At 42.0% G+C, this 27,352-nt stretch overlaps 1 protein-coding gene across 4 annotated transcripts; it reads right to left on the bottom strand.

Annotated features, from left to right (window-relative positions):
- Positions 1 to 8,290: 8,290 nt before the first annotated feature.
- On the bottom strand, positions 8,291 to 26,783 carry C21H1orf159 (chromosome 21 C1orf159 homolog). Of its 4 annotated transcripts, none has more exons than XM_040533614.1 (11): positions 26,695 to 26,783; positions 24,942 to 25,058; positions 21,184 to 21,339; positions 20,948 to 21,038; positions 18,824 to 18,899; positions 16,806 to 16,910; positions 15,836 to 15,901; positions 14,363 to 14,497; positions 12,317 to 12,342; positions 11,966 to 11,996; positions 8,291 to 11,065 (listed from the first exon to the last, which is right to left on the bottom strand). In XM_040533614.1, the coding sequence occupies exons 4-11, from the start codon at positions 21,017 to 21,019 to the stop codon at positions 10,968 to 10,970; spliced, it is 609 nt and encodes a 202-aa protein (XP_040389548.1). In that variant the 5' UTR covers positions 21,020 to 21,038; positions 21,184 to 21,339; positions 24,942 to 25,058; positions 26,695 to 26,783; the 3' UTR covers positions 8,291 to 10,967. The 4 variants fall into 4 exon arrangements, with proteins under 4 accessions (XP_040389548.1, XP_040389547.1, XP_040389550.1 ...); XM_040533613.1 differs by lacking the exon at positions 26,695 to 26,783 and adding an exon at positions 26,501 to 26,650; XM_040533616.1 differs by lacking the exons at positions 15,836 to 15,901; positions 26,695 to 26,783 and adding an exon at positions 26,501 to 26,652.
- Positions 26,784 to 27,352: the final 569 nt, after the last annotated feature.

A 27,352-nucleotide genomic window follows, 5' to 3' on the forward strand; every position in this document is an offset into this window, starting at 1 on the left:
CGACCCCTCGGCTCGCCCTGCCTCTTTCATTCTGGGTATCCTGAGCATAACGGGGAAATTCTAATTCTGGAGCACAATGGGAGGGAGAAGAGAAAAGAGGGGTGACAATTGCAGGCTACGTTTCCCAACCCTGACCTGCAGGCATCAGTTACAACACAAACAATAGTTTCAAGACAATATTCCTATCGGCAGGCTCGTAAACACTCTCCAGATTCACCAGCTGATGAAAGCTGCTGCAAGCTTGTATCGAGGCCACCGAGAGTACAGAAAGCCTGATGTAGATCTGTATTTCCACGTTTCTTGCTTAGCCTAAACCCCTGCCCTGTGCTGCAATGGGATGTTAAAATGATAACAATTAACTGATAACGGTAACAACAAAGTATTGTTTCGAGCAGATTTCAGCTGGTGCCTTTCAAGAGATAACAAAACCTCAAAACCTCTCCCGTGTTGTGAAAGGAGCACTGCAATAGTACACTGAGACGGGAACATCAGCTTCCATTTGGAAAGTCCTGGTTTGTCTGGGTAGCTAATATTTTTTATTGTTTTTTAAAGAACGGTGCCTCTTTTGGATTGTATTGAAGTTGAATTTAATTCATTAAAAAAGAAAAAGCTAATGCTCCCAATGGTGTCAGCAGTGAAATACTCTGTGTGGTTCAGAGCTCGCCCTAATCTATCATGCAATTAACTTAGTTAGGATCTTTGCCATCCTCCTTGGAAATTGATGAAAAAGTAATTAACAACGGATGCTCACTTACAGCTGCTAAAAGCTGCCAGAATGATTGACAGCCTGCAAAGAATGGAAGGTTTGGGCTGGCTATTAAAACCAACCAGCACTGTCAGTGATTTGCAGGAAATAAATTAATAAAAAAAAAAAACCACACTGGATGCTCCTTTCTGTACAGCTGGGCAGGCAGAACCACCAGCAGCACCTTCATCACAAACTCCAGAGAAGGAGAAGGGCAAGGCAGAGATTTCAACACTGTCAACGAAATGCCCCTGTGAGAGGGAGAAATTAATAGCAGAACCTGCCCGACACTTCATGACAGCACTGCCCGGCTGTGGGCTGAATCCAGGACACCCACATCAGGTATCAGCTCTTTTTTTTTTTTTTTTCCCCTTTTGGAATTAGACAGCGTTAAATTAACTCCCCTTAACTAACGGCCTCAGCTCCGTGTAATTTGAAGAGTTGGAGTATTGATGGCTGAAGAACTGACTGATACAACTCCTGGCACTGGGGGCTTTAGCTATTTTCTGCCTGACCAAAATGCAGTTCGGCAGCGAAAATGAAAAGCAAGCTCTCCTACAGTTATATATCTGCAGGAGGAAATACTTCCCCATTAAGTCTTTGTGCTCTTTTTTCACTTCCTGCCTCCCAAACTGAGGATGTTAAACCTGGACATGGGATTGCACCATTACTTTCGATGCGTCGGGCAGATTTCCACCAGGAGCACGAAACAATCATTGGCACTGAGTTGACCGAACTTCCCAGAAAGCTTTAAGAAACTATCACCCTATTTTATTTTGATAAAACTGGTTTCCCTAATTATGTGAACCAGAAAGGAAGCCTAACTGCAAAACAGCAACCCTCTCAGCTTCAGGTCTGCCAAAGTAAATAACGTTGAAGAGGGTTCGCAGTCAGCAAGATGTGCTCTCCCGAGGCTGGAAAAAAGCCCTGAGCTGTTTTGCTCGGGAGTAACCGTGCTTCATAAAGCCAGGCCCACACAAAGACGCCACCCAACTGGAGATAGATCCACAGCCAAGAGGAAAAGCAGTGTTTGGCTGGCATCACCCAGCAGTAATTCACCCGATGCCACTCATCGGCACTACTCGGGGCTGGGCACTCACCATTTGCTCCGCACCACCTCACCCTACGAGATGGAAGGGCAGGTACAAAGGGTTGGAAGCAAAGCTCAGTGCAAGAAAAATGCGGGTTTGAATTATTTTGGGTAGAAAAAAATATGAAAGGATGGGTGAAGCGCTTAACTTTCAAAGGCATTTTTATCTGGATTGATTTAGCACCTGCCTTACACCCCACTGCAACCAGCAGGCAGCCTTGCTTTGCTTCAAGACAAGCCATAAAAAAACACGAAGACACCCACGGCAAGCCTCCAGGGAAATCGAAGCATGCTACACCCAGAGCCGCCCACCACACCGAGGTCTGCCTGGACTTCAGAGCACCCCATGACCTACAGTTCATGCAGGAGCCCAAGGAAGGCTCCAGGCAAGCCCAGACCAAGGGAATGCAGACAGGCAGGCTTGGTCCACAGGGCAGAAGCTGACAAATTGAGCTAACACAAGAAAATGGATGGACACAAAGGTTCACAGCTCTTGGAGATACCACCACCACTCATCGGAGGTGATGCAGAGCTGCACAGGACCGCCAGCAGAGCCCACAGCCTGCGCCAGCACTAGGATGACACGGGGGCACCCAGAGCAGTTTTACCTGAATCAGCCTCTGGCAGTAAGGAACACGGACCAGACCAAGAAATCAGGGCACGATCGAAGTCAAGATAGGAGGTTTAATCTCCTCCTGAACAGCAGCGTGCAGCACCACCCTCCATCTACGTAATTGCCTTTATCACTACAGCAGTAGAAATGTAACTCTGTGGCCTGAGGAAAACCCCATCCTTCCCTGCTTTAGCTCTTCGTTAATTAAGATACAGACCCTAAACTCCCATCAAACAGGCATTGTGGTTCAAGTAATGCTTAACCTCTGGTGCTCTTGGCTTTTTGTCAGTTATTCAACCACGAGAGCTGCAGGCTCAAGCTATTCTCTTGAAAATGAAGAAAATGTGTTTAGCTTCACCCAGCTGATGGCAGACACACACAAATTGTCCCGGTTTGCATCAGCTGGCCCATCAGCTGTCGCCCAGCTTCCATCTCCTTCGTCTGGCGGCACAAGCAACAGAGCAAGCTAAGGCAGCACGATGCTAAAGGCTCAGAGAGAGGATAGTGCAGGGTTTTTCAAGGAGGCTTTCTTCAAATCCTGCTAACTTAGAGCAAGGACGGCAGCAAGGCTGCTGAAGGCCTGGTGGCACCTGTGTGTACTTGCCCTTATCAGACAAGGTTGTGCTAAAAATAATTCTGCGGTGATAGGGGTCCCAGGACCTGGGGAATCTTTTGTCTCGTCCGTAATTTCTGAGCTGCCGTGCCTGATTTGTGCTTTGGTTCTAATTTTAAAGGTCATGGTCCAGCCAACACCACTGAAATAAGACTAACAGCCATTTTTCTCTCTCCTACATTTTTTTTTTCTTGTTTGCCTGCTGTGATGTATGCTCAGTTTTCACACAGAAACGGGGGGTGGTGATGGGGAACACAAATCACACCTTTTTTTCTTGAATGCAAGAGACACGACACAATTCTCCTAGCAGGGCAGCAGCGTGCTACAGAGAGCAGAACGGGCGGATTACAAGCATCTGTTTTCCCAAGTCTCTCTCGGTGGGACTGTATTAGTCTACAGCAGGCTAATATCTGGCACAAATTGAAAAATACGTAAAAATGCCTTCCTGGACAAGACTCATCATTTGTTTCCAAATTCAAACTAGAGGAAAAAAACCCACCCACCCCATCAGCTAAGACCTAAAAGGAGAAGCTCAGGGGTTTTATTTCCCTTTAAAATCAAAGAATATGCTTCATGGTCAACAACACAGAGCATTCACATACTGCTGTTACCTTCTAGTGATTATTTTTGAAAGTAACTATGTACCCGCCAACATAGCCTGTGATAATAGTGACAGGAAATCTGTACTTGCTTTTCTCTTTCTCTGAAAAAAAAAAAAAAAAGCTGTTGAGGGGGGATCTTATCTTTTATCTTTATTTTTCCTCATCTTCTACCTCCTTTATGCTCCTTACCCTAAGGAGTGGGACCAGAAGTGAGCAGTATCTCTAGAAAATACTCATCCTAAGATCAGCTCAGGCACAGAAGAGGAAATGGCTGCTCCTGCTGAGCACCAGCCCTGCTAGCTGAGAGCATCTGCCTCTAGATCTGCTACGATGCCAACTGTACTTGCAAAATACCGTCGGGGGTGACTTCGGATACAGACAGGATGCAATACAGGGAAAGGATTTTTGGCTTGGGTGGGGTAGGGAAGCGTGCTATAACACAAGCTAGTCTTTCCCACTTCACAGGAACTATTTTATGTGTTTCAGGAGATGTTAGTTTTTATTTACCTGTGCTGTTTATTAGCTGCAGCACAAATGGAAGAAGCCAGGATAAAAATTCAGAAAGCCAAAGGAAAAAAAACCCTACCTGATAGAGCACTGAGTCACTGTGTGATGGAGCCACTACACAAAATTCTCAACTGACATAGCTCTGTAATATCACATTGGCTCTGAGGCAGGAGCACTTAAACACACCCCATTTTTCTGTAAGCCTAACACACAAAACTGATGGCTTTACTACTGAGGATATATACCTTACATCGACTACTACACGTTTACGAGCATTATCTCATCTGTTAGCCATGCTTCCAAAATCCGAGGCAGCCCTTTGCTGCGCCGCGTGATTCATTTGTCTACAAGTTGTTTTAGACTCCCATCTGTTTCACTCAAACGGGGCCTGGCCTGCTGAAAAAACTGCTGTCCTCCTTTTGGACAAATTATTGCAAGCAGAACGGAAAGCAAACAGCTGCTGCCAAATAACATAGCTCCTGTTTCTGCGGATGGAATAACCTCAAGGTGTATTTCAGCATCATTGTCCTTTGGCAAGGATTGCTGCAGTTATGGCAATGAACAGGTAGTCTGTGGCATGGGAGAGGAGGTCAAGCCAGAACGGTTCAACATAAGCATCTGCAGTTTGGCCCATGGTGGTAATAGCAACCAAATTAGCAAACATCCCAGATCTGGAGGCCTGAGACACGGTCACGCTGGGAAGTAGACTGGCACGCGCCTTTCACACCAGACATCAGACAGCACAAGCTTGGGATCAGCGGTGATTTGGGCATCACGTGTATCAGCAGCAGGTGCTGATGAAAAGCTTTTTTTTTTTTTTTCCTAAAAATTTCCCTAATATCTAATGGCAAGTGCCCTCAGTCAGCTAAGGTCCCGAACATGACTCTTATGGCTCATTTCTCAATACATTATACAGTAGCTGTTCATTAAGTAATTCATAAAGTTGTATGCAATCAAGATGTATCTCCACAGTTAACCTAGTCCCAAATTGTTACCTTCAGCATAATTACTACTAAAAACATTTCTGCAGGTTTTTTTTAAGCTGTGCCAAAAATTGTTTAAGCACCATTTAAAGTTAGCACCAGTTTACACACACGCACATGTATTTCAGATGAACTCTTTGCGGGTCTCCCTTTCCCTTATCTCAAATAAAAGGCTCAGATTTCACTTAGGCTTAAGAATTCTTCATATCATAAGGAGTGGACGCAAATGTTGGTGCTACCTCCTGTCCATAGTAGGCTGTATGTTGGGAGTCTGCAGCGTGAACACAATGGAGATCACAAACAAAAAGTAGCAGAATGAGGCTTAAGTTTGTAAGAAGGGATCATGCTCTAGGAAAGAACAGTTCCGTATTGGCATTTGAAGGGGAGTAATTGCCATCAGAAATTCAGAGAGAAACTCTTACGAACACTGACATCAAGTCACAGTAACTTGACAAGCTGATGAACTATACTACAACATTTTGGAAGAGCACGAGTGTTTTAGGAAGCTGAGCACTCCAATTGACTGCTGCGGGGACGGGGATTGTGAAGCAGAAGAGAATATTCTATTTTGATGGATGTCAAATTGCAACAAAACAGATGACTTATTTATAAACGACAGCCATCCTAAAATGAGTATGACAGATCTAAAGCCTAAACCCGTCCGTATTAGTCCTGCTAAAGTCACCTAAATGATAAATACCTAATCATTTGTAGCAAATACCTCAGAGCTGCATCACTTCTTATTGAAATTGTGCTTTTAAAATACTTTTAACACTTTGCTAAAGGAACAGCAATCACCTGAAAAAAAAAAAAAATGCAATTATGTGAATACTGTTCACAATAAAAACATGGCAAGGCTATTAAAATAACAAACACTACATCATTTCACCTTTTTTCCTCACCAGGAAACATTAAAAATAAATGACTAAAATGCAAAGCAGCTTTTAGACATGTCAACAGACCGCATCGTGCTGGTGGCAAGAGCAGCACAAGCACACTTCAGCTACTGACTATATCTTAAGAGCGTTCCTTCGAACAACGTAAAACAGAACCAAATTAAAAAAAGTTGTACTTGGACCAGATTTTTTTTTTTTAATTGAAGCTACTATCACATCATTGCAGGCACTAGCTTGCCACAGCAGAGCTATGCTTTCCCGCTAAGCTCAGCCATTTGTAGCAGACAGCGTTTCCACACAGTCACACACAGCTGGATCTCACCACCCAGATATCTACAGATCTCAAGTGAAGAGGCTCAAGTTTTTGTGGCAATTTAAGTATTCTTTCTCACTCTTACATCCTCTTTGCCCACGCAAGTCAGACCACATCCTGTGTAACCGTAGAGGGACAAAGAGTGCAAAAATCTTCTTCCTTTTTCCCCAATTAGCACCTAAGCCCCATCTCACCACCCACCCACGCTTTTTTTCCCCACTCCCTTTCAATTTCTTTTGTACTTTAAAAGCTTTCAGCCTTCAAAACTTATTCACACAAAGTTACAGGCTTGAACCCATAGTCCCAGGTGTATTTCCATGCAATGCTCCCAATAAGCTTTGGATGGAGGCAGAAGCAGGGGGAAGGAGAAGATAAAAAAAAATGCATGGGAAGATACAAGAAGAAACCTCAGGACAAATTCCATGAGATTTGGTTAATACCTAAATGAATGTGGATTGGACCTAAGTTATTATATTTGTACATAGTGTTATCGCTTAATTTAGCGTACTTCATACAGTTTGTACATATCAGCTGTATGACAAAATACTTAAGAGTATCTGTATACAATGTCATCCTGTTTTGTTCTTCGTGCACATGACACCAGCCTGCTGGAGGGTTTATAACTGGATATCAGATTTTAATAAAACACGAGGTTTTAGACTTATGATTTTGAGAAATGATTGCCACAGCCTTCCATCTATGGTGCACTCACCTTCAGACAGTGTCATGTCTGAGAGACAGCTCCTCTCAGGTGTGCAAAATGCGCCTCAAATTGTTCCCTGGTGCTGTACAGCCACTTACAGTTCTCCCCAGTTCACTTGCTGCCAATTTCATCTATCGAATGCAGTCAGGTGACTAATGGCAAGGAGGCAAGGACACTCAGTTCTTCCTCTTCCCAAAGGCTGCTATATTTTGGTGTGCACGGTGGTCAGAGTCCATTTAACTGACAAATCCACTTTCAAGTCTTCTTCTCCCACTGGGATAATTTTCCAGGTCAATTTCTTCCTCATGTGTTACACTGTCACCTTGGCTTTGACAACCAAGCTTATTAGACTTTTCATAGTGCATGCACAGTAGTCATTAAAGCACTTGGCTTAGCCTTCCCCATCAGCACGCCTCACTAAAAGCAGCATCTTTCTCACGCGTGAGGCTACTCAACTAGTTTTGCGAGGGAAGAGTATTGCCAAATTTAACTACCCGTGTTTCAGACTGTATGGCTCAGCATCCCGGTTTCCTTTGGCTCAGCTCTTGTTCTTGCAGATTGTTTTGGCAACTGCAGTTAAGAACACAAGATACGTTAGTATGAAAAGTAAGGAAGTAAAAGAAGTCCAACAACAGTACCAAGTACCCATAGAGGGAAGGGGCAGGAAGAAAGAACACTTTTTTCCAAAGCAATCAGAGAATAGACGTGGAAAAAAATCAAAAATTTCCAAACCCCTAACCTAACTTCAATTCATACATTATCATCTTGATGATCTCAACTTCTGGTACATTTGGCACTGTTCAGCAGCCTCCTCTTCTAGACTTTTCTTGCTGCACCTATTATCTGTCAGTGTTCTTAAATATTCAACATCAAAAAAAATCAGTAATTTACTAAAGCTGCCTTCTCTGCTGAAGAGTTACTTTGACATACTACAGGTAATTATGAGTTGCTTTTGTCATGTTGTCATATACCATTACAAATACTTGTTCAAAATATTACTTCAAGGTGCAAAGAGACAAGCTGCAGATGAACAGCCTGGTTATCCTACTGTAGAACTGGGCAGGATCATCCAGACTCATCTCTCCCTTTTTCGGTATTTGAAATTTCAGTTCTGGTGGAAGTAACATGCCATATGAGCTGAAAACGATCTGCTTTGGGTGCAAGTTTTGCTCCCTTCATTCTGTGCTTGAAAAGGAAACAAGTGACCTTCACAGTCATTACAAAAGCTCAAAGATGTTTATTTTGGCACAATTTAAAAATACACAAATACATTAAATATCAGGGTTCATTAAAGCCAATTTTATATATGTTATTTTGGAGGGAGATGGAAACCAAAACACATCATATATTTAAACTGACAGTGCAAATGAGTAAAAAACTGTTTAGATCACAAGTCCACTGTGTCAGACAGCAAGAACAAAATCTGAAAAGTTCCTGAAACAAAAACAAAAAACAGTAAAGCGTATCTGCTGCATTTAAGGAGGTTGCTGGAGGAAGGAATACAAAAAGGGGAAGAGATGCTATCATTAAGGAAAGACTTGACCACACAGAAGTTAGAGCATTAGACACTTGACATTAAACTAAGTTACAATACGCACTTGATGATAAGATAGAGCTCAGACAGTACAATGACATGAATGATTCTTCAATAATTTATGTGGAGAAAGAATACATTAGCAACTAAGCAATACAAGGATGCACGATCATTGACAGATTTGCAAGCAGAACCTCCCTGCTTTCAAAAGGTGCAGTTTCTTGGCATTATATTATTTGCATAGTTACTCCTTTTCCTTAAAGGTTAAGAAAATATTCAGCAACTAAGTTCAAGAAAAACCTATGACCTCCAAACAATTTCTACCTGTGGAAAATCTCAGCAGCACGAAGATAAAAAGACATCAAAATTACAGAGACAAAACTGCCACTTCCTGAACTGGGAACATAGGAACTCTAAGCACATTTCGTATTGAAAGCCAAGTGTCTCAAATGGCATTGTCTGCTGTCTTTAGTTTTGCCCAGTAGAACAAAAAGCTTGATAACATCATTGTGATAGAAAGATGATCTTCGGTTTCTCCATACAGCAATTCAGGGCTGGTTGGTATTTTGTTTGTTCACCCCTTGCTTCCTTGGGGGTGGAGTGCCTCTTCATGGTTTGTTCTTTATCCCCAGTCTTTGCCCTAGCTTGTTTGATGCTACAAGAGCTCTCGTTACCTTGTACAGGCAGAGATGCAAGTACATACAACTGCACAGACCCGTTTTTGTACAAATTTCTATCTAGTACGAAACATATCCCTGCCCATCCCAGTTCCGTTCCTATGTCTTTGAATAAGCTTTCAACCTCAGATAGAAGGAACTGGATCACAAGGTTTGCACTCTCCATATGGGTATCACATCAGCTTAAGACAGTTCTGTTCGCATTTTCTGAAGAGAACTGACTGTTCCAGTTTCTGACCATTATGTTCATGCCAGTGGCTGATGATGAAAGGCTTCAAAATAATTTATTTTAGGAGTACAGACCCATAACAGAGCTCCTGCTACACCAAGACAGGCAACAGCAACACAGGTAGGTGGGAATGCACAAGCTGCTTAGAAATCATTTCCCATATGGTAACAGCGATGCTTCAACCAATTTAGCAACCTCAGGTTTTTCAGTCATTCCCCAGTCACCCACTCTCATGCCCATACTACTGTGCCCATTGTGCTGATATAAGCGTTCACATGGCAACAGATTCAACCGTGCCAGGAACCAATTTGGTGGGAGAACCTAGCCAAGAAAGTTATTTTACAGCTACTTCAATTTCCTGATCAAATGACTACTCAGCTGGCATAAGATGGGCAAGAACAAGCACCTGAGGCCGGGGGCTATTTAGGCTGGCACTTTCAACAAGGACTCTGCCATAAGGTGCTGGCCTGCAGATGTCAGGCATGTTAATGTAGGGCTTGACAAAAGAAACCCCTTATTGCATCGGGAGAAATTCACCTGACTTCTCCAGTTCATCTTGATACTCAGTGACGTGTCTAATAGCTACACAGATACCCTGCAGGAATTTTGGTTTCCCTTCGACTGCTGTGTTGAAGGAAGTAAATTAGTGGAGACTGTCTTTGCAGGACAGGCACAGCAGCCTATCAATTACAAAGCCGTAGCAAATGATTCTTTATCCTATTAGGCTTTATTTTAGCTGAAGTCATCCGAAAAGCCTCCAAAGTGTGAGAATTTGCTGCGACAGGCCCATATCAACCACAGCTTTCAGAAGTACCAAGGACAACAGTATCTGGATAGCAGGTCTATAGTCACAGTTAAAAACCAGGTTAAAAACCCGGTTAAAAACCAGGGTCAGCTACGTCATAGGCTGAAGATGACGCTCCAGAAGGCTTTTTTTTGTTTTTGCTTCAAAAGGATCCTGCATGTTAAGTATTGTTATATTGTCCTAAAACATGAAAGCAGTGGCACTTAGTGTTAACTGTTACAAGTAGGTCCTTCAAACAACTCCATATCCTTGAATACTCCCAGTATTTTGTGTTGGCCTGCAGCACCGAGACACTCAGCTCTGGGGACACAGAACACATCACAACACAGGAAGAACTTGCCAAAACTGAAAGCGTACCAAAGACAGACAGATTCTTTAAAGATTAAACATAGCATCTGTGGGAGACAAATGAAACCACAGAGCTGGAATAGTGCATTTCAAGATCACCAAAGCAGTTCGTAGAACTGGATGTATCCTGCCTTCGGTATCTTTGCATTAGTTCGTTTCTCTGTTAACATTTGGCACAAACCCTTCGACACAGTATTTTGGCTCCCGTTTAGGTCAGCTGCTTGCGATATTTTCCTGGCACTTCAGTAGATTCAGTGGTTTCTTCTCGACACTGCGAGCAGTTATAGAGTCCACAGTCAAGAATGAATGCTACACATTGCTGACCCTGGTTTCAGAAGAAGAGATGATAGCAGCAGATGCAGACGTCACTAGCGACCGCTCTCGTCTGACATATCGTGGCTTCCGAACTAAAACAGTGGGCACAGAAACATCATTAGCACCTGCTGCAAAAGCATGCCTTTATCATTAATTCATACCCCCACATGCCATCCAACAATTCCTGAATGACTAGTCATTCTGCACTTTAAAAAGAAAAACAAAAGACAACCTAGAAGTAACACACACAAAAGCCCACCAAAAAGCAAGTTTTTTTTGCTTTTGGATTACGAAGATGTGGTCTAAAACAGTACATTAGAGTACAAGCTTCCCAGTAATATTTATCGGTTGAAATTATGAAGACTTGGGAAGAAAATTGAGACAAGTTGCTGATTAAGTTTTCCGGCAGAAATATATTTCTTACAGAGTTCCATGCTTATTAGAAACTTACCTTCTCAAAGAGAGCAACCTACAAACAACCCATGTGCCACAAACACAAAAAATGGTATATTCCAAACAGTCTGTGTCACTTGTTTCAATAAATTGAGGTGCTTCAAATCAGTGAGCCTGAAAATGTACCAGCCTGGCATTGTGAAGAAGATTCCAATCCTGAAAATAAGTCCCAGACTGCAATACTTTTCAAAAAGTATTTTTTCATCTACTTATTAGACTTCTTTTATTAGAATAGAGAAGTTGAAGTTCTATTTTAAAGTAAAGTATTCCATCAATACTGTATGCCTACATTAATTAAAGCAATAAATCCCATCAAAAAGATCTACTGGACATACTTCATTTGGTTTCTGCGCTCCCAACAGAGTCCACAGCTCTATACCAGGCCTTACAAGTAATCGCTTTCACTTACTGTAGAAAGCGTATCATTCTTAGCATATTATTTTGACACAGTTTGCCTGCTTTTCAGTAATGAAATGCACAAAAGGGAAGCTAAAAGGTAAAATATTTATAGCAGCATGCCCCAGAGAACAATTCCTCACCTGAAGAAGCAGGGGGAGGTATCATGGATGCCTGCATAACAGAAGAACGATCATGTCAAAGAAAGCACCTTATTATTCAGTCTTTTATTCAAAAAATATACAGGAACATTTTAGGGTTCCAACGACATTTACTGTTTACATGGTCTTTCTTGGAGAAAGTAACTCAATAGAATCCATATGGCGAGTATTCATCTTTCACACTTTTTCCCAGTTACCCCAAACATCTCATTTTCACTTGTTTCTCATACATCAGATTAAGTAGCTCCTTAATGAATTGTTCCACCTTCACGTTACTGTTTACTTGATGTTTTATGCTTGCTTGTTCTTATTGGAAGGAGAGATTTTACTTACTGTTTCACTAGGCTGGAGAACAGATGCTGAAAGAGAAAGAGACAGACTAACCATCATTAATCTAGAAGGCTAGACTTGCTAGTTTTTTTTAAAAATACATATGTGCAACAGAATAGTTCTATTGTGACAAAACTTTTTTTTTTTTTTAAAGACCACCAAAACAGATCAGAAGACTCAGAAATCCCATTAGTATGATACACTGTCTGTAGGACTCTTTTCAAGATTAGAAATAAAGGGCTGCAAAGGTCTCCAAGAACGAATTATTTTGCTTTTTAAGAAAGTAACCACAGCAGTATCTCGTCAATATGAAGAAGCTTCAGTAGGAATGAAAGTAGGAATAAAAGAGAGCTACCAGAAAAAGAATTTAAAAAGTGATTGAGAGTGAAAGATGCAGCCCTTTTCTACAATAAGTTGCTGCCTTTATGGGGCAAGGGTAATCATCACCTAGACAGAATTAAAAGCTAATCTGTTAACAAGCCAGAGAAATATTTCTAATGCTTCTCCTTCAAAGAAAGATGTGAATGCTTTGGCTTGCTGGACCAAAGTGAACTATCAATACAAAACGAAGAAGTCAGATTAGTATCACTGAAGCCTCAGAGTTCTGGTGTCACACTTAAAAACTGATGGAGAATCTTGTCCCAGCTAAGTTTACTTGAAGACACATGCAAAAGCAACCTAGAGTTTTCAATTTGGCAGTCAGTAGGACACTGGCAGCTCCTGTAACACCGATCAATTTAGACATCAGGTATCCACTGTTGCATACTTCTACATGAAGCGATACCACAGTGGCATGCCACTAGGTTGCTAGGGCTAGATGCAACATTCTTAGCCAAACAACAGAATTGATTGCTCCACCCATCCTTTTCCCCCCCTCTTTTAAAAGGGGTTTCTTTTGAATAGCCAAGCTTGGACTTGTCGTGCAAGACAACAATGAAAATAACAGGAGGTCTGTGTTTAGTATGCCTAACCAGTAAACAGCTTTCTGTTCAACAGAAGGAGCTCTAACACAGCAAATGCGGTGCTGGAGGTTGTCATAGGAATGATTCAAAGAAATTGAGTAGAAGGGGTGAGATTGGACACTCAAAGGAGCCTCAGTTTCATTCAAAACACCAGGCAAAACGCAGACATCACCTTCTGCATGATTTGCTCACCAACTACCAGGAACTGAAGACCAAATGAGTGTGGACACACAGAACCACTTCACTAAAACTGAAGCATCTGAAAAAGCCAGTTGTCTGCATAAAAATCTTACTGCCCTATGGCTAAGAACACCCAAGGTGTTCTTTCCCTATCTATTCTGAAATCACTTCGGCATGAAGAAGTCAGCTCTCTGCATTTTAGTTACATAGCTTCATTTCTCAGTTACAGGAACAAAAGAAATGAAGAATAAAGACAAAAAACACCACGTCAGGCAGTTGCCTCTTCCAAGTCCCAGAAGATCCTGCATTGAGAGGGCAAACACAGGTGACTGAGTAGTGCAATAATAAGGAACCTCAAACTCCATTCCCTTTCTCCTGCTGCTGACACATCTCTGGTAAATATGATACCCTTCAGTGCTACTGTTTCCTTTGCTCTAAATCAAGAAGAAACAGCTTTTTGTGAGGCCTTATACGTGTCTGACACTTTGTGTCTTGAAATGCACAAGTTGTCTGAAAATGCCCTGTAAGCAAGAAGTCTAGATATCTTTTTTTTAAAATCAGATACCTAGCATTCAGTGACAACTAATGTCAAGCATAGTACTCCAGCAAATCTTTGAAAGCTACAAAGAGACAGCTAGGTTAGTGAGAGATACTGTCTAATATGCACCTAAGCACGCTTAGACTGAGAACAGACATCCTCTGCACTGCAACGAAAACATAGCATTCCTGTAAGCACATAGCAAGGAAAATGTTTCATTAGTTAACATTGTCTTAGATGAACAAGAGATGATAGTAGCTACATACATTAAAAAGTCCTTAAACTTCATGTCAGTGCTTTAACTTTAAGAAACTAAGCAAAGGTCAGAACCGTTGAGATGAAATACACAATTACTTAGAGGTATTTTACCTTTGTTTCTTCTGTAGAAAACATTAGGAAGTTTATTGGCACGTTTGAGGTAGAAGAAAGAAGCAACAGACAGAATCAGGAATAAACTGATGAAAAACGTCCCTAAGATGAGAGAGGCTGCCACTTCTGGGCCCCCTGAAAAAAAGTTAGAGGAAAGACTGTTACTCACTAGAAATCTGTTCTAACAATACAGTTAAGCAGAAGATACAGATCAACTTCTTCACATTTACAGAAGAGGTGGTGTGTTTTTTTCTTTAAATAAAAACAGATCTCACTGAAATATCCAATGCTAATTTCATTATATGAACAATTTCCCCAACCTCATTCCAACCCCACAAGTGTCCTAGTCTTTACTTTCCTTAAGATAGCCACATATTTTTAATCCATTATTCCCTTTCTTTCATGTAACTTCCACAAGCACTGCTGGCAGGCAGTCAACATTACTATTGTTATTTTAGGGGACTTCACTTAAGGAATAAAGACAGAACTTGTCAATAGACATTACACAACCAGTACAGTACACACGGCATTGTGTATTGCACAAATGACTGATATAGAAACCATCCCAAGGAGACAGACGGTAGCAAGAGGTGCTCCCCTCTATCTCTATTCCCCCTTCCCTACCTCAAAAAATGCCCGTGTATTTTTCTGCTGGTTTATTTAACGTTACTATCCAAAAGAGCAGGTATTTTAAGAAAGAAGTTGCTAATGATCTTGTTGCAGACAAACTGAGAAAATAGATCTTGGACAAGTTCTGCTTGAGAAGTCCAGTCTGAACAGCACTAGATGCTTCAAGTCAAGTATATGCACATGACAAGACAAATATTTGAAAGGGATCAGCAGCACCTGAGTTTGACATGGCTGTTATGCTTTCCTTTTTAAGAGCGCTGGTGGTAAGCACCCACCCTGTAATAGCAAATCATTTAGCATCACATAGCAGCATTGCACACTTCAATAGGATATCTAAAATACTCCTAACTTGCATTATCCTTACCAGTGTTGAAGTATTTTTAGGAGATTAAATAGAAGTGACTGGTCAGCAATGATTTAAAAACACAAAAATCAATCTAGAGAAAGGTTAATCATTTTTTTTAGACACTTAGCAGGTGTTACATGTTGTCTAATCCCTAAAAGGAACAAAACTCTTGCTGCATAAGCTTCAAAATTCAAGTCACAGGGTTTCATAAATAACCATCTCAATCTGTACCAGAAAGCCTCTTGAAAATCACTAGGACAGGATGAAAGAAACATTCAGTAAAATACAGTTACTTCAAAATTGAGCTTTAAAACTTAATAAAAGATTCCTGTTGAAAGCAAGGCAGAACAAGCAAGAATGGCTGCCACCTCAGGAATAAAACCTGTCCTACAGAAATAAATATTTTACAACTTGTTCCAAAAGCCATGTCATGAAACTGCTGGTATGCAGTGAATAATTACGAAGCCTGCATCTGATCATTATTTCTAGCCACTCACCTATGTTCTGTATGAAAGGAGTTACGGTGCTTATATTCATTTGGAAATTCATCCCTCTGATACCAGCTGTAATAAAAAATTCTTAAAGTAAAATCAGATAAAAGCTACATTTGTTGAAAAACTTAGTGAAAGGCTATTATATTTCTTAGTCATTATTTGCAAGTGTACAAGAATCTGATTTCTCCCATTAAGAACACAAACATTCTTAACATCACCTTTAAGAATACCAAGAAAGTAAATGGGCATCATCATATTCATCATTTGTCCAAAGAGAATAATTCACTGGTGCATTTCTCAGAGGCTTAAATCGAGTTTCTTATCTCTTGCACTAAAAAAATTTAGAAGGAACTGAATGGATCTCACCTCTCAAAAACCACACGTACAGAACGAATCTGGCCTTCTCAATATATATTTTTCAAGGAGCTAAAGTACTGCCTGAGCTATTTTGTTCTCTGGAAAAGTCCCTAGCAAACGCCTACAGCAAATGCCTTTTTCTGACAGCAGAGATTAAAGCATGCACAGAATTCAGTGTTCACTGTATTTATTTGATACAGGTCCTAGCTTGTAACTTTAATCATTTTGATGTTCTGGACTTTATTTTAAGAACTTACATTGGGCCTAATTACCTTTTCTTTTTCTTAAGATGTTGCATTCAATTTCACAGATGAGGTAGCCTAATATACAACAACATTTTTGAATTCTTTTCCATTCTAGATTCTGGAATGGTTCCACCAGAGTGAATGGTTTCTGACAGTTAAATTCCAAAGCTTCTATAGGTTTTACTGCATGTTCAAAGCCTCCAACGTACATTAGTACTTTGTGAAACTTCTTCCTTTTCCAAGAGGGGAGGTGGAGGGGAAGACTTCGCAACACTTGATGTCTTCTTGAACAGCCTTTGCTGGACCACACATGCAAGAAGAGACCTCAGTACCAAAAGACACCCATTAAAATAACGGGATAAGTGACTCACCATTTCTGCAATCAGTCAGATTGTGAGCAGATGCAACAGGAAGAGATTCATTTTTGCACTTAATGCAGCTGCTACTCCCATCCTCGTTCCACCGTCTGTAACAACCTGCATAAGAATAAAACGTACAGATGCTTGAAAACAACAAAAGCAGCAGAGATATTTCCCGATCTTTAGAGAGAGGTGGAAGTGACAGAAATTCCATCAGTTTGGTCTACCAGTTACAAACATCTCCAGCTACACAGGTTCAGAGGTTTCATTTTAAAGTGTTTATTCCAGGAAAGATATAACCGCTTAAGGGGCAAAATGAAGAAAGTTACAAGCAAAAAAACTTCCCAGAAGGCAGTTTTAACATAGCTCCATTCACTGCTTCATCCGCTTTAGTTTTGAGAAAGATGCGATGTGTCTAACAATCTGTAACTACCTTCAACAACACTAAAAAAAAGCATCACTTTGATGTTTATTTTCAGAGGTTATACGCTATTGAAACAGAACTTAATGCCATTGTCATATACAGGAGTGAAAACTGAAGCAGGCAGGGACAAAGATGCTAAGGAACATACACCTGGATGAAAGAAGATGCTGCTGTCCCCCCAGTCAATCAACTCAAAAGTGGCAGACTAAAGACACGTGATGCAAACTCTTCCGTGCCTCAGTGATCTCTAGTATTGTACTAGTTGTTTCACTTTAAGAAGAACCCAAGCCTGTTTAAACTATTCTGTGACAGATGGCGAGTGTTTTATATCAGTCACCCTACCACACAGGCTGGAAACTGATTAAAGTTTCATCTTCAGTGTCTTCCATGTTCCAGTGTCTCAATTTCTGTTTAAATGCACATACTGCTACCTCTTTGATAAGAAAAAAGTTAGGGCACGTCTTCAATAACAACTTCATTTAATAAAATAAAGCTTTGGTGGTTTCACTTGAGGCTTAGACTCAAGACATGAAGATTAGAAAGATATTCCAACTAGATCATATTACAGTCTACATTTTAAAGCAAAAAACTTACCGTGCTGGCTAAAATCCAGTTCTCTAGAGCCTTGAGCCACACTGGTATCAATTATCCCATAAAGCAAACCATTAGTAAGGTGCTGATTTGAAAACAGCTCTGCTACTACATTTTCCTTAGAGGGAAGCAGCACATTTGATGCCCACAGTAATAAATTACATCTGACATTTAATCTAAACACAAACAGACCCGATATAAGGGCAAAGACTTTCTACAGTGATAGGAAGGAAGCACCAAGGCCCTTATCTGACACCAAAGATTTTGGTAGGTTATCAGTTTACAGTAAGACTTAAGAGAATGCATTCCTGTAACTTGGAGGCGATTGTTTTTACCATGTCTAAAATCATTTAGGAACAGAAATGAATGCAGTAATGAAACAACAGTTAAAGCTAACAAGGCAGCAAAATTAGACAGGCTTAAAATGCTTTAACAACCTTCACAAGGAAACGACTGAACCCAGAAACGTGTCCCAGTTTTTAAATCACTAACTCTTGTTACTGTGGGCTCTGAAGCCATTTTCCTGCTTTTACACTCCAATTTTAAACAAAGTAGTATTAAAAAAAGATCATCCTTCTGCTATTGCTGAAGAATGACAGAAAGTTTTAAATTCCATTTAGGAAAAAAAAAGCCTCTACTTCAATTACACAAGGAAGAATGAGGCATTCTGTGCTAACAAGACAACATTGAAACTATTCTTACCGCTCTCTTACATACGTTACAGCATTTTTGCTCTTTATGCCCATTTTATGGACTTTTAAGTACTTACAATAGCTCTTACATAATCCAACTGCATGCTAAATAAAAAGAGATGAAGCATATAACTTTATTAATATTCTCCTTACCATAGGAGAACAACATTTGAGAGTCATAAGCAGCATTACCTTGTACATAACAGTAGAACAGAAACTTCAACTAGCTATTCTCTTTCTTCTCCCAACAAAGTCAGGTGCTGTATTTTGGTCTTAACTGTGAAAAACAATCTGAAATTTAATTAAGCAATGACACACTATACCTGGACTGCACTGATTGGTTACTGGACAGGAACTGTTTGAATCCAACATATCCACACAACATTCTGCTTCTGGAACCTAAGGAAAAAAAGATCACAATGCATTTCACACAGTTCTCAACTTTTCAAAAATTATTCAATGAACATCTACAGAGAACACAGGGAACTAAGCATTTTTCCTTTTGCATTAAGCAGCATTATGAGAAAACAAGCTAGATGGACCATTAAGCTGATTTTGACACAGCAGCTGCTGCCCAAACAAACGCTTCAAAAACAAGTGTATGGACTACTGTTGTCTTTGGACAAAGCCTCAAAGAACTGCTTTAGAAATATATTTGCTAAATTCTCCAGTGAAGCACAGTTCAGACATGGAGTTATCCTTCTCACAGCACCAGATGCCCTAGCAGATGTGCTCAGAAATCATTTCTCTGCAGACACAGTGGTTGCTACACTGATGAAACAAGCCCTGAAACAGTCACTAGGATACAGGGTTGGTAGGAACCAGCAGACCAAGAGAAATACTCATAGAGAAGTACTTCCATCATAGCTAATCACATGAGACCACTGTACCTTCTGGTAACATATAAGAGTCGAAGATACTTTTAAATATTTCCCAGGCCACAATAACCCAGTAAGATGCCCTTGTGCTGAAGGCAAAGGGGATGATGATGCTAAAAATTGAGATGACAGGTATTATTTCGATTGACAGTTTTCAAGTCCTCCCATTCCCCCTTGTTGACCAGGGACTTGCACAAAGTCTCTGAGCGACTACACTATGTTTCCTCTCACTTAATCTTGAAGAGTTTTGTGAAAGAAGGCTTCAGTATAAAAGTAAAGCTTCTTTAGAGCATTACAAAGATTTTGAACTACAGTAGACTTACATAGAGCAATACACTGCATTAATGTTAGGATGCCAATGCTATTAGGAAAGCAGTAGTTGAAATTTCACGTGTGAAGTACTTAGAAGTGAACTCAAAAGAGGGACACACTATTAGCAAAATGACTGGCAAAAAATATGTTTTTTTATTGAACACCCATATTGCAACTGACGATAACATCTACATAACGCAAAGCAATCCAGCAGAGATGCAAAAGCTTCTTCCTTCAACATTTAACATAAAAGAGTAACTTCACATAACCTGAAGGCACATAGAGCTTACTTCTGTTGTTTCTTTATATAAAAGCCAATTTCAAAATGATTTACAAATTACAACAAGCTGTGACATAAGCTTTGAGATAAATGGTTGTTACGAACAGAGTAGCTCTTTTGACAGATAGCACTACCTTCCTGTATAGACTCGGGTATATCCTCCCTCTGAATTTGTACAAACTACAAAACTATGTCTTTTTAAGTTTTGTAGGTACATTCCACTAAAGAATATATTAAGTCAAATCTGTTTTAAAAAGGGAGTAAGTATTCTCAGACAAAAGTAGCAAGAACTGATCTATATTCAGCCATATACATAGCCTAGAGGTACCCAACATGTAACAGCCAGAATTATTCTGCTAATCAGCCAAATCCATCAAATCCAGCGGTGACGAAGATCAAAGCTACCAGGAGAAACAGCTGGGACAGTCAAAACTGAAATTAGAAGGCTGATTTCACACTGTTAGCACATCGTGGGGAGGTAGACTAGTGCAAAGAACTGGAAGACCTATAGATAACAGTCTTAAGACCTTAAGAATTTGCTGGTCAGATTCTCCTGAGAGCAGAATTTTTATATTTGACCCTCTTCTGTGACTTGAAGCAAAATCAGCTTCAGAGCTCCTCAGTCAATTGAAAAGTTAACTTTTTGGTATCCGTGCTTTTAAGTGTTTGTAGTAAAATTACCAAGCAGCTTGACAAGTGTTTTCTCGATCATGAGGCTGTTTTTTCTTCATGGGGTGAAGTGTTGCCAGTTGCATCCCTGTTAGCCTACAAGCATATGACTAGGATGAATTCAGTGCTTTAGCAGGCAATCAGCCCTCATAGCAAATTCACCCAGTGTAAACGCTTCGGTTAATGACTGCTAGTATAGTTCGTTTCTGTTTAATCAGAAAGCCTCCATAAACTGCAACGTGAGGAGAAAGCAATCTGATCCTTCTGTTCGTATAGCTCCCAGCACGACAAAAACACCAAGTACCTACCGAACTTTCAGTAGATTTGCTGGCAACTTCTGCTACAAGTCTAGTTAAGAGAAGGACATATGGCACCTCCATGCCCCGGAAAGACAGAGGTCTGCACAAGAACAAGGAAAGAAATTGGAATGAATTATTAATGACAGAAGTTAAGCTTTCCCTTTGCGAAGGAACTTTTGCCAACACATTCCTTTTATTTGATTGCAAAGGCCTTTAAATTAAATATGCCGGGGGGGATGACTTACCTTGGTTCAAGACACAGATTTGAGACATTCAGAGTTTTCCCTCCAGCTGCAGAAGGGCAGATTTCTGGCTATGGCAGACTGCGGTTGCTAAGAAACAAGGAGCCTTATCAGTCTGCTCCAAACTGGGCCACGCAGAGACTGTTCCACACCCAGGATCTGAAAATCAATGTGATTGCAATAGAACAGTTACTGCCTGGCACCACCACTGATAAGCCTCCCCGCAGATACAGACTCCTCTGGCTGCAGCATTGAACTGTGATGGATTTGTATCAGGACAGAGAGCACATGCCACTTTGGAAAGGCAATACCGCAATTAATTTTTCCCATGACAGCACAGCCATGAAGCATTAATGAAGTCTGTCTGCTAATAAGCAGTATTTCTCAACTGCCTGAACGCAGACCTCCTTGATGTGGAAGAGAACACTGCCTGCTACAAGCCTTGCTCCCCACCTCCACTTCTCACACAGAACCCCACACAACCTGGAGAAGGCCCACACTGGTTAAATTGTTCTCCGAAACTAAGGAGTGCTATGTCACGCGTGGTCTGCATTGTTCAGACACTTCCTGGAGTACTGCAGTACCTGCCCAGCCTCTGGTGAATGCACGGCTGGATGCCACACCCAGTGCTCGCAGCTAGCATACCTGGCAGCTCCAGAAAAAGGCTTCCCTGTTGTAAATAAAACACCGGACAGGCAACTTCCTCTAACTGGAACTTAATAAGAGGAAAGCCAGCCTTCAGCTGTGGGGAAGAGCTCTTTAGTGAGTCATTTCACAGACTGACATTTGTCACTATTTTTGTCAGATAAAAATCCAGTGGATGAATTTCAAATTACTCTCAAATATGCATCGTAACCCTTGGCAAGCTGTTTAGCTGAAGAAGTCATTGAACAGTTTCTATGATTAATTTCCATTCAGCTTTTTAAAAATCACTTAAAGTATAACACACAGTGCCTAAACTTCAAAATAAGATTAGCCCAGCTCAGTGGGAAAACTCCTTATTATCCTCTGCAATCAGCTAAAAGCTTCATGATCAAGGACTGAAAATCCCGAAAGCCACACTCCAGTTTTACTGCTACAAGTAACTCCTACAGCTAATGAGGATTTGAAGAGAGCAGGAAAGGCTTGCACTGACACGATACCTTTCGATTTAAACATAGCAAGGATGGCGGTACACATATCTATTCTACAGTTAGGTTCACAAAACGCTGCCTGAAAATATATATATTTTTAAAAGCAATACCCGAGGTGACAAGATACCTCAAACGCAAACATCTGTTTTAACAAAAAGGTGAACTCATCTCAGCAGATGAAAGGAGACAACCTCTCTGGAGCGCAGCGCACACCTCCAGAAGCCAAGAACACCTAGCTGAGAGCTTTGAAGGCAACACTTTCTTCTTGAGCACATTTCAGCAGAACAGAAGCTACTTCTGACTCAGTAAATGACTGCTGATGCAGGCGCGCTGCACTCATCGAGTTTGACAAAGAGCTTTCCTTGTGCATGGCAGTATAAGAGTACTTATATAAATGCTCTGAATAAATCTGTTTTAGATTACATGGGTGCAACCTTAACTCGTGCATTTAACCTTTTAAAAAATGTGGTGACTCTTTTTTTTTATGCCCTTCTACCGCAGTAAAAGTTAAGTAACACAACTTCAGGGTTTTTTCAAGGCATTCCAGCAGATTAACGTTAAAACAATCTTGAGGGTTTGCATACGGATGGATGGATTTTAAAGCTTGCCTGATTACCTATCAGTTCACTACAACCCACCTTCAAAGTGAGATACCGCTTCTTGGTTGAGAAAGACTTCCTCTGGGGTAAATAGTTACAGTTGGTAAAGACATTTGCTGATAAATTGTTGTTTTGGAAGCTACGCACAGATTTTTGTCAATACCCAATTACTATTATAATATCTGTAAATACTAGAGAATCAAATATGAAAAAGACATTTGTTTAAACAAGTATATTCTTGTTACCTAGAAAAACTACTTATTTTCAGGAGCAAGTCATGCAAAACAAGAAAACATTTGGGAAACTAGCCACTGCTAAGCGCCCGATCCTCCTGTTTGTAAATTAAAATAGCTGCACAGCAGGAGTTCGATATTGGTTACACTTCCACTCCGAAAATAAATTAAGATACTAATCAACAATCCTGCTGCATTTATAGGCAGATATTTGTTCACAGCCACTACTGATTGTAACAAACTAGAACACGTCCTGCAGCTGTTCCAGTAGAAATAGGGCATGAGATCTATTTGCTCTCAAATCAAATTTTTTTCCCTGTGAGAGACAGAATATTTAAGCTTCATATATATATTGTTTGTTGAACCAGCTTTGAATGCAGGAAAAGGAAGACAGGCGTGAACAAACTGCTTTAGAACTCCCGAACATATTAAACTTATGTTGGGTTTACTCAATTTACATTTTACTCCAGGTCCCAGAACCACTTCTTCACATCCTGCTGGATTCGCTTTCTGCCAGGAAAAATCACAAGCCCTTAAGATAATATATAAATAACATCTGTCTGAATGAGGGAGAATTCAGGCCATGAAGGCAGCACTAGACAGCTAGTTTTTCATTTAGGGTAATGCCCATGAAAGGTGTCAGACAGCAGTAAGCATCCATATTCTTTATTTGCAATAATATGAAAAACACATACAGCGTTCCTAAAGTACGGCTGTGCCGCACCTTGGCAAGGCTGCAAAGTGCTTCTGACTTGCACGTCAAAGAATAAATCAAGCACAGAACTTTGAAACAAGACAACTTCAGGTAGGGATTTGTACTGTTAATTGGTCTCCCCTTGCAAAACCACAGAAATAACAACCCATTTTACTGCTTTCCAGCCACAAGTCAATCAGAACCACTCTATTGCCAACCTGAATGATGTTTTTCACCGTAATTTTAACTTTAGCAAGTGAAAAACCCTAGAGCCTCTAAGATGTTCAGTACACACTGAAGACTAACCACACCTCGAATGAGATAGATGAGGTTTGAGTATTTAAATTAAGCACAAGAGTTTGATTGGGATCTGACACTTGCAGGAAAACAATTTTCAAGCTCTAAGAATGTTTCATGTTTGGTAGTGTTTTCTCTTTGGAGTAAGGAAAAAAAAAAGGATAACATCATGCACAAACTGAAGCCCGAATTGGAACCTATTTATGCTTGAGATGCCAACAGTTATGAGAACACAGACATTTTAATTAAAACTAGTATTTCACACCAGAGTTCCACATTAGAAAGAAATCTCAAATCCCTGTCAACTTGCATCTCAAGTGCCACAATACACATAAGCTAAGCATGTCAAGATTCACTAAGTAAACTCTTCTTCTTGTTGCCTTTTAAAAAATGGAAGCAATTCATGATGAATACTAAGCACTCAAAGTCTTTTTCCTCCCACTCCTGGAATCAAATGTCCTTTAATTAAACTTTAAGTCTATACCTTGTATACATACAGCTGTGCATCCATTATCTCTGTTGTACTGTCAGTATCTCTCTTGCTTCAAGTGCTGCAGGAGCTTTGTATGAGCAAGGCAATTTTTTCAAGTACAAGGAAAAAAATGGCAGTAGAAAGAAACATTGCCTAAATTTCAGGTGGCTTTACAATTCACTTAGCAAATCAGAGTTTAAAACAGTATCACCCTCATTGCGCTGCCACGGTGCTCCTGAATTCTGATGTGACCTTGAATTAGCCATGATAAAACAGCAGAGTATTAGAAAAGTCAAAATGCAGACTCACAAACCAACCTAAGCTCTCACTTACCAGCTCCTTCAGAGGCATGCTCTAGAACGCTGCATCTTCCTCGGGTAACGCTGAAGGCTGATAATATGTGGCTGACTGCTAATTTCTCGTTGACACTGCAAGTGTTTCACAATAAACCTGCACAGTAGAAGAACAGATGTGGGTTGTGCTTACAACAATCTTTCCTAAATTAAAGCTGAAGCAGGACTTGTTTTTCCAGCTTCCTTACCATACACCTGTGAAAAGACCTACTATCCCTGCCCTTACATCCAAATGTTTGTATAATGCGCCAGCAACCAACAATTAAGACGACACACCTGCACAAGACAATGAAGTTATCTGCTCTGAGCTAGGCTTTGCTTCAAAAGCAGTTACGTGCCTGGAACGCGCCTAGAGGAGACAGTGGTTAACACCAACATGTGCTGCTCCGTCAATACGCAGTAACACCTCCTGCTGTTACAACAGTCTTTGGAACTGTGAGCAGAGATGAACACTGGTGTAATTTGGTTGCCCATAGTGTAGCCACACACTGCAGTGGATGATCTTTTGGAAATGTGAATCATAGAATCATTAAGGTTGGAAAAGTCCTTCCAGATTATCTGGTCCAACAATCGTCCTACTAACTAATGTCGCCCACTAAACCATGTCCCCAAGCACCACGTCCAACCTTTCCTTGAACACCCCCAGGGACGGTGACTCCACCACCTCCCTGGGCAACCCGTCCCAATGCCTGACCGTTCTTTCTGAGAAGAAATGTCTCCTTGTTTCTAACCTAAACCTCCCCTGACACAACTTGAGGCCATTCCCTCTAGTCCTATCATGGGTTATCTGTGAGAAGAGGCCGACCCCCAGCTCCCCACCCCTTCCTTTCGGGCAGTTGCAGGGAGCAATGAGGTCTGCCCTGAGCCTCCTCTTCCCCAGACCAAACACCCCCAGTTCCCTCAGCCGCTCCTCACAGGACTTGTGTCCCAGGCCCTTCACCAGCCTCGTAGCCCTTCTCTGGACACGCTCCAGGGCCTCAATGTCAAAGTGAGGGGCCCAAAGCTGAACCCAGCGCTCGAGGTGCGGCCCCACCAGAGCAGAGCACAGGGGGACGATCACCTCCCTGGCCCTGCTGGCTGCACTATTCCTGACACAACCAGGATGCCGCTGGCCTCCTTGGCCACACCACCAGCTCAATGTGCACACAGCCCAATTTGCTGGCTCCCCTCTCCAAACCAGCCCAATAAATATATATTTTAGAGATGCCCAGACGTGCTCGAGGTTTATCCATGAAAAGAAAACACCAAAAACCCACCCAGAACCCCAGACAGCCTCAGACCGCCAGCAGCGCGACCCGCCGCGTTAGTTAATTACAACACACCCCAATTAACTTCCCCGGCACGGCGGGGAGGAGGCGACGCCGGGGGCAGAAGGCGCACAGCGGCCCTGAGGGGGGCGCCCGGTACCGGCAGCGGGCCTGTGGCCTCCCCCCGCCTCCTCGCCCCCCAGCTGCCCGCCCCCGGCCCCCAACAGCGTGGGCAGAACCCCGGGGCTCGCCCCCATGCCCCCCGTCCCCTCGCCCCACGCCATCCCCTCACCTCAGGGGGCGACCCCCGGGAGCACCGGCGGCAGGTTCCCTTTCGTACCCCCCGCCCTCAGGCGGCGCCCTGCCCGCTCCTTCTCGCGGCGCGCTGGGAGTTGTAGTTCCTCCGCCGGCCCGCCGCCCCGTTGTCCAGCGAGCGGCTCTCCGCGCCGAACTACAAATCCCAGCAGGCCCCGCGCCGCGCCCTACCTGTGCCGCCTCCCCGCAGGTAAATCCCCTCCTTCAGCCCTCTCCCGCAGCTCCTCCGCCAGCGCCGCTCCCCTTGCGCGCGATGCCTCATGGGAAAGCGAGTCCCGTGCCTGGAGACGGGCAAAGGAACGGGAGGGTCCTGGCACTACAACTCCCGGCGTGCACCGCGCGGCCGCGGCCATTTTGAGGGTTGCTGGGCGACGCAGACGCCCCAGAGGGATGAGGTGGGGGGGTGCTGCAGGTAGCTCAGGAGCTGAGCAGAGGCGAAAAGCGTCAATTCTGGGGGAAAAGGTGCTGAAGTGAGAGGCAAGGGCGAGTCCACTCGTCCCATGAGCCTTATACTAAGTAGGGGTTATCGTGACAAAATGATTATATATTGTATTAAACACTTACCAGAGTAGGAAAAAAAAGAGGCTACAGTGTGGCCAAACCCAGCCTCTCCACCTCACACCAGTAACTTGATGTCATCTCCTTGCATCATCCTGATAACACCCTCCTGATAAGCGCTGGGCTTGCAAGGAAGTAAAGGAAGCCTTGAGAAACGCAGGGCAACGCTCATTTTCCAGGATGACACCCACTGCCCACCTCAGCACGCTGCTATCGTCCTGTCTCGCCCTGACTAATTACCGCTGAAATGTGGCGGAAAGGGCAGAGCCTC

Source organism: Cygnus olor, chromosome 21, assembly GCF_009769625.2.
Source record: "Cygnus olor isolate bCygOlo1 chromosome 21, bCygOlo1.pri.v2, whole genome shotgun sequence".
NCBI lineage: Eukaryota > Metazoa > Chordata > Aves > Anseriformes > Anatidae > Cygnus > Cygnus olor.

Excerpts from the sequence above, each read along its gene's own strand:
- C21H1orf159 (XM_040533614.1), bottom strand. The coding sequence starts at position 21,019 with ATGGAGGTGCCATATGTCCTTCTCTTAACTAGACTTGTAGCAGAAGTT. Across the intron at positions 16,911-18,823 it reads AACCAATCAGTGCAGTCCAG|GTTGTTACAGACGGTGGAAC; the intron begins GTATAGTGTGTC and ends ATTCTTATGCAG. Across the intron at positions 15,902-16,805 it reads TCTGACTGATTGCAGAAATG|CTGGTATCAGAGGGATGAAT; the intron begins GTGAGTCACTTA and ends TTTTTATTACAG.